We start from the raw sequence: 12936 nt of genomic DNA, 5'->3' as shown, positions 1-12936 counted from the left end.
ATCACCCATTTCTATCTTTCCTCCACCACCACCACCACCACCACTACCACCGCTACCACCGCCTTTGTTCTCAACTCGATTAAAACACTGTAAAATCCAATGGCCTGAAAACTCCTCAAACATATAACTAAAATTCCCTCACCACGGCTGCCCTGCTCACCCTGCTTCGAAGCCTCAACGACATCGCCTCTCTTCTTTCTACCTTCACTGTTTGGGTTTATTATTGGATTTGAGTCATTCTTTGTTACAGGCATTAATGCTTCACAGCAAACCTACACCAACCCACCACCTGCAACCCAACAATCTGATAGGATTACTCTTCTCCCAGGCAGCCCTCAAACCCACCCATCTCACACTTCTCAGGCTACATCACCATCCATCCAGGTAGGGCTCTGTTCTACTGGGTTTTTTAAGCTCAATCTCAACCATCCAAGAGGCCTCTCCTTCTCGGGCTTAATAGAGGTAGGGCTTAGCAATCAATCAATCAATCACCTACCTCCATTTCCTCTTATTTTTCTTCTTCTCCTTCTCCTTTAATTCATTAATTCAACCATTCCTGTTTCCTTCTACTATTTAATACCCTTTTCTTTCCTCTGTATTTCCACTTTTATGTATTAGGTCCTGGTTGTTCATCAATAGGATATGGTACTGCTATTGAATTGGGCCCTATTCGTGTTAAAAGAATCGGAGTTGGACTTGAGTTCATTTTGTCCTTGCAGAAGTACAGATTCCCGCATTAGGGTTTTTTCTTCCAAATTTTGTATTTCTTTTATAATGGGGATTTATCAGACTAAAATCTTCAGATTCTTTTTTATTTTTGATGCTGTAGAAGCAAATTTGTTATTCGTTGAATCTCCAGTGGGAGTTGGGTTCTCACTTGCAAAACAACCTAAAAGATTACTGAACTGCAATTTCCTCAAAGTTGCAAAGGCAAGCGGTAAAACCACTATGGATACGGGGTTTTGTTAACCATTCACAATTCTAGCGTTGGGTTTGGCAGCGAAGTCAGCGATGTTATCGACAATGAGGCGGGATTGCAGAGAAGAAGAAGAAGAAGAAGAAGAAGAAAGAAGAATCATTTTAATCAAAAGGGTAAAAGGGTCTATTTACATGGACCCAGGGTTATATTTCACTTTGGACGAAGGACATTTTGGTCTTAGAAATTCTGTGACAATGGCACAGTATCACTACTAACCCCCTCTGTTATGGGTCTATAACGGTGAGGATCACTTAGTGATTAGTATGCAACAGGGAGGGTAACAGTTGTTGGAAAATTTTTGGGGGGATAATAATAGATATGAAAGTTTTTGGGATGGTAATTGTAAAAAATCGAAAAAAAATATATATATATAATGACAAAACAGAAGAACGAAATTTGGAAACTCATCAGATATCTCACAAAAAACGGAGCAAACAAAAAGCCCTAATTCCTCTTCCGGCCTTTGCATCAAACCCTGTAGAGCTCTGCAACTTGACGAGAGTGGCTCTGGCTGGGAGCAGGGGAGGGATCTGAAGGTCACAGGAAGCTTTTTTAGGATTGCAACTTCGCGTAGAAGCACTAGCAGGTATACCTTTCCGTTTCTCTCCCTGCTTGGTGATCCAGCGGTCCGATTTTATTTTTTTAAGCCCTAGGCATCAGAATTATGTTATATGGATATGAGGATATTTCGATGGTCATCCTGTTGAAGATCTGCTTCCCCCCTTTTGTGCTACCTTAAATTGAATAAAGGTTTTAGTTTCACCATCGTTCTACTGCTATTTATTTGTGACGGATCGACTTGATATATTTATTTACATAGATTTTTTTATTTTTTTTTAAGTTTTAATTTTTAATTTTTAATGCATGTTCTTTGTTGCAGGTACTAGTTTCACCATCGTTCTAGTTTTGAACATCCAAGACGGTTTTCTGTCAAAGTGCGATAGCATAATAAGACTAAACAAAAATAAAATTTTGTAGATCTGCAAATTTGACTGAGATTTAGAAGAATCTAGCGATGTAAAGAGTTAGATTTTCCAGGAGAAGCCAATATGTGGAATTGCTTTGGAAATCCATATTCAGTTTATATTTCTATGATTTTTTTTTGGGGTCACTTTTTTATATTCGAAAGAAATCAAATAAACAGGGATTGAAATACCCCAAATCACTGGAAAGGTCTGGAAAAGAGAAAATAACAAATTTAATGATTTGGAATTCTGATACGCTAGTAATATAAAAAGGTGGAATGAGCTGATATTACTTGATTTTTTTATATCTTTTAAATCCACTACTGGCCTTTAGTTTTCTGTCAATTTTCCAATGATGAGTCAAGATGGCTACATTTTGGGTGGTCATCTATTCAAATCCTTAAAGGAATGTCTTGTGTATGGTTTCTGTTTGCATTCTTAAGATGTTTCCTTTTTTACTTGGTAACTCATGCTATGTACGATCAATTTCTCTCCACCTCTATGTAGAGTGAGTTTGTGGGATGCACGATCAATTTCTCTTTGCCTCTATGTAGAGTGAGAGTTTGTGAGTGTAAAGTTAGTTCGATTCTTGATGGTGTGTAAAGAATTAGATCAGGATGGATGAAGTGGAGAAGTGATTCTGGAGTATTGTGTCTTTTGCCGGTGTGTAATTGGTGTAGTTCTTGATGTTGTACAAACAATTAGATCAGGGTGGATGAAGTGGAGAGGTGATTCTGGAACTTTGTTAATGGGATATTCTAATCACCTAACGATTACGGTTAGAACCTCATCTAACTCCAGAATTGTGGGGAGTATATAAACCAAAACCAGCAACTAAGATTTAATCAAATATAGAAAAAAAAAAAGATCTAATGTGGCCAAAATTATGGTCGAGTGAGCTAACAGGGAAGGAGAATAAACCCTTAAAGTTTGAACTAGAACCAACAGTTGGATTGAACATATTAGGAGAGTACTAAAATAGTAACTGTTGGAAAATTCGAATCAAATTTGAAATCATCAGTGTAACAGTAACTGCAAGGTAGAATAGCAAGAGAAACCAAAGTAGAAAGTACATGGATTCAGTAACTGGAGAACCAACATGGAAAGTGAATATAGAAATTGACAACTTCCAAAATAGAATTAGAAACTAGAGAACAACAGTAAATAACTCACAGATTAGCAACTTAACCAAAATAGAAACTAGAGAAAAAATAGTAACTATAAGCAATACTAGAAACACGGCAAAGAATGGTGTGCTTACATAAGGTTCAAAAGTATGGCAGAATACTGTTATCAATGATAGGAATCGATGGTTAAAAGAGAAGAAGAAGAAAAAGATATAAGAAAGATGATAGAAGATAGTAGGAGGAGGAGGAGAAGGATATGAACTAGGCTTCCCACCTAGAACATAACTAGCATCTCACCAGTCCAACTTGGCATTCCACCTAGGGCTTCACTGCATCTCATAGCAAAGGAGTTATGAATATCACAAAAATTAGCGAACATAAATTTAACAAATTATTCAAATCGTTGGTAGTGGGTATGATCTCCTATGCTTTATTTATAACTTCATGGAAATATGCAAAATAGGAAAACCCTTATGTATGGTAGGGAGATTCCCTTATAACCCAAGGCTTCTTCAAAATAGAACTAAGGGCTGGAATGTATGACAACTGCCCAGCCTTTTATAAACACTACAAAAATAAAAAATACAACATACTAATAGAAACTAACACTAATCTCGTATAGGATTTAGATCCCCAATATTTGGACGTATAGAATTGGCCTAATTACATTAGTAAGCCCAAAAATATTAATCCCATAGCCCGCAACCCATTGGACACTCAAAACTTAACATATATGTCCATTCTTGGTCCAATTTGATGGCATGGTTTGCTGCTGGCCTTATTTTATTTTACTAATAGATGATGCGTTCAGTTAAAATATGAAGCTGCTGGTCTTCTTCTTCTTTTGAACTGCATCAGTTGTAGTTGTGTGATCAATGTATTCCATTAAGAATCTGAGGAAAATTTCAAGAAATTAGATATAGATTCTATAATCAATGTTGCTGGATTGGATTTGAACAAGGACATCATAGAAATCCTTGCAATATTGATAATTTTAATGGATTAATGTTCCCGATGTGATTGTTTGGTGCGAAGCTATTTAAACATTTTCTGCTGTATCCATCTTAAGGTTTATATTTTTTACATGAACCATTATCATATATGATTGCTTCAAAATCTAAACAAAAGAGAAAAGCATGTTGAAAGAGACATTGAAATTTGAAAGTTTCATGTCAATTGGTATTGCCAGCACAAATGGCTTCCTTAAATTTTTTTCTTGTTGTTTAAATGTTGGAATTTTTCTTCTTCTCTGCCCTGGTAAACCCAGCAGCGTGGTTTTAAAAGTTTTGTTGATTGATTGGAATGGTAAAAACACATTGAACCATCTTTAAGCATAACCAACTGCTTAAAGTTGAAATGATTCTACGATGCTTTGCCGGTTGCTTGATTTAACTTTCTGGATTTTCATCTTCTATAAGATCTAGAATTTATTCATTGGATGAAAAACTTTCTTAGGTGCATTGATTTTAATTGTTACATTTAAATTCATTATGTAGGTTGATTATTTGCTGTGTTTGCAGGCTGCTATATTCATTTCATTGCTCTCATATCGACTGAAATGGCTGATGGACATGAAACTGACAAGAACATCGAGATATGGAAGGTCAAGAAATTGATAAAGGCACTTGAATCTGCAAGAGGCAATGGAACCAGCATGATTTCTCTGATCATGCCTCCTCGTGATCAGATTTCTCGGGTCACAAAGATGTTAGGTGATGAATTTGGAACTGCTTCAAACATCAAAAGTAGGGTTAACCGTCAGTCGGTGTTGGGTGCTATAACATCTGCCCAGCAGAGGCTGAAGCTTTACAATAAGGTTCCTCCTAATGGACTGGTGCTTTATACTGGAACTATTGTGACAGAAGATGGGAAGGAAAAGAAGGTGACTATTGATTTTGAACCTTTCAAGCCTATCAATGCATCACTGTACCTCTGCGATAACAAGTTCCATACAGAGGCTTTAAATGAACTCCTAGAATCTGATGATAAGTTCGGCTTTATTGTCATGGATGGTAATGGGACCCTTTTTGGGACATTAAGTGGAAACACACGGGAGGTGCTTCACAAATTCACAGTTGATCTTCCAAAGAAACATGGAAGAGGAGGGCAATCTGCTCTTCGATTTGCCCGTCTTCGAATGGAGAAACGTCACAATTATGTGAGAAAGACAGCTGAGCTTGCCACACAATTCTTTATCAATCCTGCCACAAGTCAACCTAATGTTTCTGGTTTAATACTTGCTGGGTCTGCTGACTTTAAGACAGAACTGAGCCAGTCTGATATGTTTGATCCCCGTCTCCAGGCCAAGATCCTGAATGTTGTTGATGTTTCTTATGGAGGGGAGAATGGTTTTAATCAGGCTATTGAACTTTCTGCAGAGATTCTGTCAAATGTTAAATTCATACAAGAGAAGAAATTGATTGGGAAGTATTTTGAGGAGATAAGCCAGGACACTGGGAAGTATGTATTTGGTGTGGATGATACTCTGAAGGCTCTGGAGATGGGTGCTGTTGAGACACTTATCGTTTGGGAAAATCTTGATATTAACAGGTACACACTGAAAAATAGCACTACGGGTGAAATTGTCATAAAGCACTTGAACAAGGATCAGGAAGCTGATCAGAGCAACTTCCGGGATTCAGACACTGCGGCAGAATTGGAGGTCCAGGAGAAGTTGTCTCTGCTTGAGTGGTTTGCTAATGAATACAGAAACTTTGGCTGCACCCTTGAGTTTGTCACTAATAAATCCCAAGAAGGCTCACAGTTCTGCAGAGGTTTTGGTGGTATTGGTGGCATACTCCGTTACCAGCTTGATATCAGGTCCTTTGATGAGGTTTCTGACGATGGAGAAGCATATGAAGATTCTGACTAGCAATCAATCAAACCCAATTCAAAGACTGGTGCAGAAGGGTTGTGTAAAAGAACCTGCACCAGGTCGGCGCGTCAGGCGCTTGCTGCTGCTGCTGCTCTGATCATTGTGAGAGGCTTTGTGGAGTATTTAGTAAGGTTTGCTGCTTCATCCTAATCATCTGTGTGCGGTTCTTACTCATACATGCCTCTATTCTCATAGTGCTTAAGAATTCTATGGCTTTTCAAGTAATGGATTCTCTTCCTATGAACCTTCCTTTTGAACTTGGAGCTTTACTTTTCATTTTACGTCTGGGAATCTTCCGGTGATTTTGTAGGGGATTTGGTGGAGCAGCTGGATGGAATTACTGGACGGACGGAAGCTTCTCTCTTGGCAGTAGGGGAGGATGGTCCAAAGCATGCTTTTGATTTTTCTGGCGACTTGGTTGTTGATGGGGTCATGAACTCATGATTACTCGACAGATGCATGCATTGACATTTCAAAATCTTATTTTTGAATTGTCTAGTTAGATGATGGTATATTTCTACTACTACTTGCAGTATGGCACTGCTGCAGAAGAGTCTCTAGCTCTCTTATTTTATTTTGCTTATATGATGGTATGTCTACTACTAGTTGCAGTATGGCTCTGCTGCAGAAGAGTCTCTAGCTCTCTTATTTTATTTTGCTTCAAGTTAAAAGTCCTGGTGGTGTTCTTGATCTTGGGAAAGCCCTGTTAACTTTCATACATTTGAAGTCAGGTGGTATACTTTAGCTATTATAGTTCCTTGAGTGGGAACATGCTTGATGGGCATTGTGTGGATGAACCGTTGCCTAATACTATATAGCCTACACTTTTGAATGATTTTGATTGTTTAAATGGATGTAATTTTTGAACTATTAATAAACAATGAGTGCGTGTGTGGAAGCATTTTGGATGGTTCGCCATTTAGTATATGACTCTGGGTAGGACAGAAAAGGTATTGTCTTCCCCCCTCAAATCCTATGATGATTTTTTACTTTCCCCGGGGAGGTTGAGGCATTAGAGCTGTTTTGTCGGCCTACCTCGGTGGGCTCATCATGTCAAGTTACACAAGTTGATGACATTGGCAATTTGATTAGCCAATTCTAGATAAGCTCCACCCAAGAGTTTTGTCTTGTCGAGCCACACGGGAATATGATATGATTGATTCAACCAGCACCCTTTGGCTTTGAGTATTTTTGTTTGTTTGTTTGGGCAATCTTGGATTGAGCTCTTCTCGAGGGACCCCAGCGCCAAGTCGTTGCACATATGCCAATGGTTGATTAGGCACACGGTGGGATGTGTGGTAAAATCCAGCCCTTAGATGACCCGTGGGGTTCTTCTTGGGCGTTGGGCTCCCTGGTGAGGAGCCGGATCCGGCAATCTGGCCAACAAGCCTGATGGGATTCTATTTGTATTTTTTGGTAAAGATTTAACTGGTTATTTACAACCTGGTTGCATGGCATGCCGGGGGAGTTATGTGCCTAGATATAGGAGTGCAAAAGTACAGTGCTGTTCCCGCTGGATGTGTGTGTGCGTTCTCATTGTCCAGCGGGCATGTGCAAGCTCCACTGGCCCGGGCAGGATCTCTTTCCCCTTATTTAAGTTTCGTAACCAAGTCAATCATAGCGGCCCACCTATGAAAGGCTTCCTTGGAATGATAATTTTGAGTGTTGGATTAACAGGTTGTGGTTTGGATTTATCAGTGCCATACTCTTTTCTTTTGGTGCATGGTTCATGCTCCTTGCATGGTCCCAATCTTTTTATGTTGACATGCTTCCGTTGGACTCCATTTGGGCTGATTTAACTGGTGAACACCTCACAAAATTAATGCTTCATATGAGTTTTCATAAGGCTGTGTACATTATGACTCTCCCCAGACCACGTAGTTCTGGGAGTCTTATGCATTGGGTACATTTTTTTTTTATAAGGCGTATATTCGGGCAAATGCAAGAATCTTTCGTAGGAGGGCTGTGCAGAAAACTATGGATCATGCATCACCTAGTTGTCTGATTTTCATCGTGAATAACATTTCTGTTTTTGGTTGAAAAGAAAAATACTATTACGACAAGAAAGATAATACATCATTGTTCATATGCTTGTGAATATTGTTAAATCTAACATTAATTGTCAGATGGTGGGCAACTGAGATAAACTGTCTACATTGTTTAAAAACTGATAACTAGATCAAATTGTTCATAAAGATCTTGAATATCCAACAAAAAGTACAATTCTAAATCTCTAATGGTCAATTCATGTTGTCTCCCTTGGTTAAGCAGTTCTATCAGCACTTCACATTCAATCCAGATGATAATACCACAAAGGGGTTGCTCAGTTGGCAAGGACCAATGAGGAGGTCATGAGTTCAACTCTCCTTGAGGTCTATCTATCCAAAAAAAAAAATCCAGATGATAATGGTGGTGAATCCTAATTGTTTGGTTTTTTGCAGTCTTTGGAGCAGTCCTCTTGCTTTGGTCTCCTATGCGCTTCCAGATGGGAAAGAGGGCTGGAATCACCATCACCATTATTATCCTTAGTCGTCATAAACATCTTCTTGATTGAGGAGTGATGAGAATCTTCTTCAGTGACCATTTTGCATGTTAGAATTCTCTCCCTCGAAGAAGGATTGACCAAGGTCAAGCACGTACGGGCCATCAGATCCAAAGAAAATTTCCGAAAGAACTCTATTGTTGGATCCGAGGGAAGGGATTCCCTTCTTCTTGATTTTGGACTCAAAGAGGCCAATTCAATGTCCTTATCATGAATAGTGGAATTGAAGGAGTCAGAAGCTGACATAGAACAAACGGGGGCCTCTCTTCCTAATCCAGGGAATTAGGAATTCACAAGGGGTTGATCATTCAGAATCCCAAATTTGGGCCGGGGGGGGGGGGGGGGGGGGGCTATATAAATATATATATATACGGTTACTAATACCAATGTTGACATCGTATACAAAAACCATGCTTCCAAGATGGATCCAGATTCTCTACTGCCGCCTGTTCGTTCTGCACCGTGCTGTGCAGACACAAGAAGGCATACAATTATTGCCTTACCCTTGCCCGAGCGTGTTGCCCAAATGGGGGTAAGACAGTAATTGTGTGTCTTGTTGTGTCTGTGCAGCACGACGCAGAGACGGGCAGCGACAGTAGAGGATCCAAATTGTTCTGAGACCCCCAAAATTAAAAGAAAAGTACTAAATGACCCACCCGGCCACCCGGGGGCCAGGGAAGGTTACTGCAAATCTGCCAATTAACTGTATTTTTATCTTTCACAACATAAAAATATCAATAAATGGCCTCTTTCCCCTATATGCTCCAAATCAATTGTAAGTGGTCCATGTGATTACCAAACAGAAGCAGCAATAAGATAATAAAGCTGCGTTAGTTGGATGCTTCCTTCCATCCATGGTTGGATTTTAAAAAAAATACAAATTATGTAAATTACAGCCAAGGTATTCAATGCTCAATAAAACTATATTTGGGGCATCTCATTTAAAATATTACTTTCGAGATTTTTTTATTAGCCAGTTATGTTTAAGATTGGATCTACCAAAAAAAAAAAAAGTTTTAAAATAAGAAACATTTCAACTTTTCCATGGCCATCTCCCACCCCCCACCCTCATCTCTGCACTTTGACCCACCTCTATTTGTTTTCCCTTTCTTCCGCCTTCCCGGAGAAACACATCAAACACCTTTGACTCATTAGTGCTTCGATCTCTGATTCTGAGAACCCCTTTAGAATGGGGTTACTATATTGCTGATCCCAATTAGCGCCTCTTAGCAAAGGCAACTCCCACATTTTATATATTGATGCAATGACACGATCGGGTCATTCATCAGTCTCAGCTTCGATGTCATCCTCTGGACCGCACTGAAGAAGGGTTGGTTTAGTATCAGCCCACTGACGAAGGGGGTCGGGTGGCAATGGAGGGAAATGATGCCGGGGTGGGGGGTAGGGGAGGATCTGGTGGTGCAAGTGTTGATGGTTGAGAGAGGGAGCTTTGCTGACGGGTAAATGACGGGTGCAGGATTTGGGGGTAGGCAAAGGGAAAATCATGGTATGGCTCAAGTGGAGCAGGGGTAGAGTCGGGGGAATTGCGAGAAAGGGAGATGCAGTGGATATGGAGGGGGAGATGTTGAGGGAATTGCGGGCAAGGAAGGGAGATCTTGAAGGTAGGAGAGGGAGATACGGGGCGGAAATGGGGATAGAGAGCAAGGATCCAGATCCTCTATTGTTGAGTTGTCCTGTTGTGCAGACACAACAAAGCGGAAAATGATCACCTTATCCCTACTCAAGACAAGGCGTTTGGATAGGGATAAGGTGGTCATTTTACGTCTTGCTGTGTCTACGCAGGACGACCAGCTCAATAGTAGAAGATCCAAATTGTAGAGAGGAGAGGTGGGACGAGGATGATAGTGGAGATGAAAGATCTAGCAATGGCTAAAGTTGGAAATATATTTAGTCTTAAATAGAATTGGATAATAGAAAACCCCAAACAGGATATTTCAAACATGAGATATCCTAATGTAATTTTCTTAAATATTAGATGCCTCAACTATAATCTACCCCCCATCCCAAAAAAAAGAAACGAAAGAGAGAAAGGTTCACATTTCTTTATTTGTTTTCAAACCATGCTAATAGAACACAAAATCGAATGGTACTCATTTTGAGAATGGTTTCAAGCTCTATACCTTTTGTGGAGTTTGACAGTTGGTAGAGACTAGAGACCCAAGAAATGATCATTAGGTGAGTACAGCTGGACCAGAAAGAATAAAAATGAAAAGGAAAACCTACACCCCCTCCCGTGATCAATTATGGTCAAATTCTATCCTCTCTTCCGTATTTTCAAAAATTTTACACGAACCGCCCCTATGATTTAAAATGCGTTGCAAATAGTCCCAGTCCGTTAATATGTCTCCGTTAAGTGGCTATATCAATAAGGACTAATTCATTTAATGCATAAAATACCTTTTGGTTTTTTGTCTTTCTTCTTCTTCTTCTTCTTCTTGCAATCCCACCTGCCCCCGACCCTCTACAATTCTGCTCCTCTATCTTCATGAAATTAGGCTGCACTGCCGGAATCGATGGTTCCCCAATTATCGCTGAATTTTTACCCCTTCTTATTAAAGTAACTTAAGGTACTGGACTGGACAAAAAATCGAAGGAGATAATTTCCCGTAGTGGTGCACTGGACACCACACTTCCAGACAACCCCACATTGCACATTTGTTGACACGTGTACATTGCACTTAAACAAAAGAAACGTGGTGTGGAATTCAACGCGCAAACGGAACTTTTTGGTGCAGAAAGCCCGCTCCGCTCCACTTACGATAAAAGATGATAGATATGAATGAATGACACATATGATATACTAATGGTATCTCAATCTCTCTCTCTCTCTCTGTCTCTCTCTTTCTGAATATTGGAAACCAGCTGATCTCCAATCAATGTACCTATCTATCTATCTACTATTTCACAGACTACCCACTCCCATTTGACTTGCGTCCTCCACATAAATCAACTTTATTTTGTAAAAGCGATCGATCACTACTCCCACTCACGAGAATGAGAATGAGCATGATGAGCATGAGCATGAGATTATAAGATTTGTTTAAACTAATCATACATAATGAATTAATGGGCTTTGCTTTCTGGCTGGATATATGACATTGGCCGACACATGGAATGTCATCCATATTAATTATTTAGCCCCCTTTCAATAAATATATTTCGATTTCTAAACTCTACGGAAGGCTTTAAGCAAAACATAGTCATAGTCAGTCTAATTATAACCTCCTAAGTTGCAATTAATTGATCAATAATCCATATGTCCAAAAGATAGCTGAACCGCGCGCTTAGGATCAATCCCACTAATATTCTATATCACTAGAATGTATCCACGTACAATATTCGAAGTGGATCCATCCTTCTCTCTAAGTTGCTTTTTTTTTTATCCATATATATATATATATATATATATCAAATTTAATGCAATAGTTACTAACCTCATTTAATTAGTAATTCAACTGAGTACGCGGTTCCAAATTTGTAGCAACACTCTGGGTCTCTGCAAATTTACTGAATCTTTTAGACTCTGTTTGTTTCGGCGTAAAATTTTTCCTGAAAAATTTTCTACGGCAAATTTTACTTTTAAATATAAAATTTTATATATTGAAAAGCTTTCTAATGTTTGTTTCTATTAAAAAAAAAAAACACAAACATTGCAACACTTTTCAACATTTAAAAGTTTACATTTAAACTTCTTTTTAAGTGAAGATTTTTAAGTTCTAGGTAAAATTTTATGCCGAAACAAACGGAGCATTAGTAAAATAATATGCTATTGATGGGTTTTTCATAGTTTGAAATTAATATATATATAAAAATAACCTTCACACCTACAAGTTAAGTCTGAAACTTCTGATTCACAGAGACCATTTAACAATCATGCATATATAATTATGATTAAGATTATGAAGATGGATGTGCAATTCGATCTACATGTAGACCTATTTAATTGTTAGTTATATAATGGCGCGGCATGTGTACTACCTAATCGCGAAGATGCACTTTATCAAGATTAATTGATCCCGAGGAGACCATATTAATTGTTTCTTTGTCAATTATCTTATCTCTACAACCTTTTAATTTGAGTGAAATGAAATTTCTTCTAGACACATTGCAAATTGCAATCATTCTGCACCTATATAAATATATGTTAGGTTGCCTTCACTCTTAACTCTTCACAATTAATGAATGTGGTCGATCTCTCCATTCTTATATGCTGCCAGCTGCCTGCCTGGATTGTCTACCCGTACCCGGCCTTCTTTATTCATTCATTCTGTCTCCCTCACCTCAGTTTCTGTTTCTTCTTTCACTTTTCATAATACATATCTAGCGCGCTAGGGAATTGAATAGTTAACCATTGCTGTACTACTACTCTTGGTTCAGTATCAGTACTAGTAGTAGTGTTTTTTTTGGTAAAAAAAATTTCTATAAAC

At 38.8% G+C, this 12936-nt stretch overlaps 1 protein-coding gene across 1 annotated transcript; it reads left to right on the top strand.

Moving 5' to 3' along the window:
- The first annotated feature begins 1440 nt into the window (after nucleotides 1–1440).
- On the top strand, nucleotides 1441–6458 carry LOC122638308 (eukaryotic peptide chain release factor subunit 1-3). Its single transcript, XM_043831212.1, has 3 exons — nucleotides 1441–1565; nucleotides 4592–6077; nucleotides 6257–6458. The coding sequence occupies exon 2, from the start codon at nucleotides 4630–4632 to the stop codon at nucleotides 5941–5943; it is 1314 nt and encodes a 437-aa protein (XP_043687147.1). The 5' UTR covers nucleotides 1441–1565; nucleotides 4592–4629; the 3' UTR covers nucleotides 5944–6077; nucleotides 6257–6458.
- Nucleotides 6459–12936: the final 6478 nt, after the last annotated feature.

Source organism: Telopea speciosissima, chromosome 1 (assembly GCF_018873765.1).
Source record: "Telopea speciosissima isolate NSW1024214 ecotype Mountain lineage chromosome 1, Tspe_v1, whole genome shotgun sequence".
Lineage (NCBI taxonomy): Eukaryota > Viridiplantae > Streptophyta > Magnoliopsida > Proteales > Proteaceae > Telopea > Telopea speciosissima.
This window is presented reverse-complemented; position numbering and strand designations above follow the sequence as displayed.

What these genes read in the sequence shown, in the direction of transcription:
- LOC122638308 (XM_043831212.1), top strand. Translation starts at nt 4,630, where the DNA reads ATGGCTGATGGACATGAAACTGACAAGAACATCGAGATATGGAAGGTC.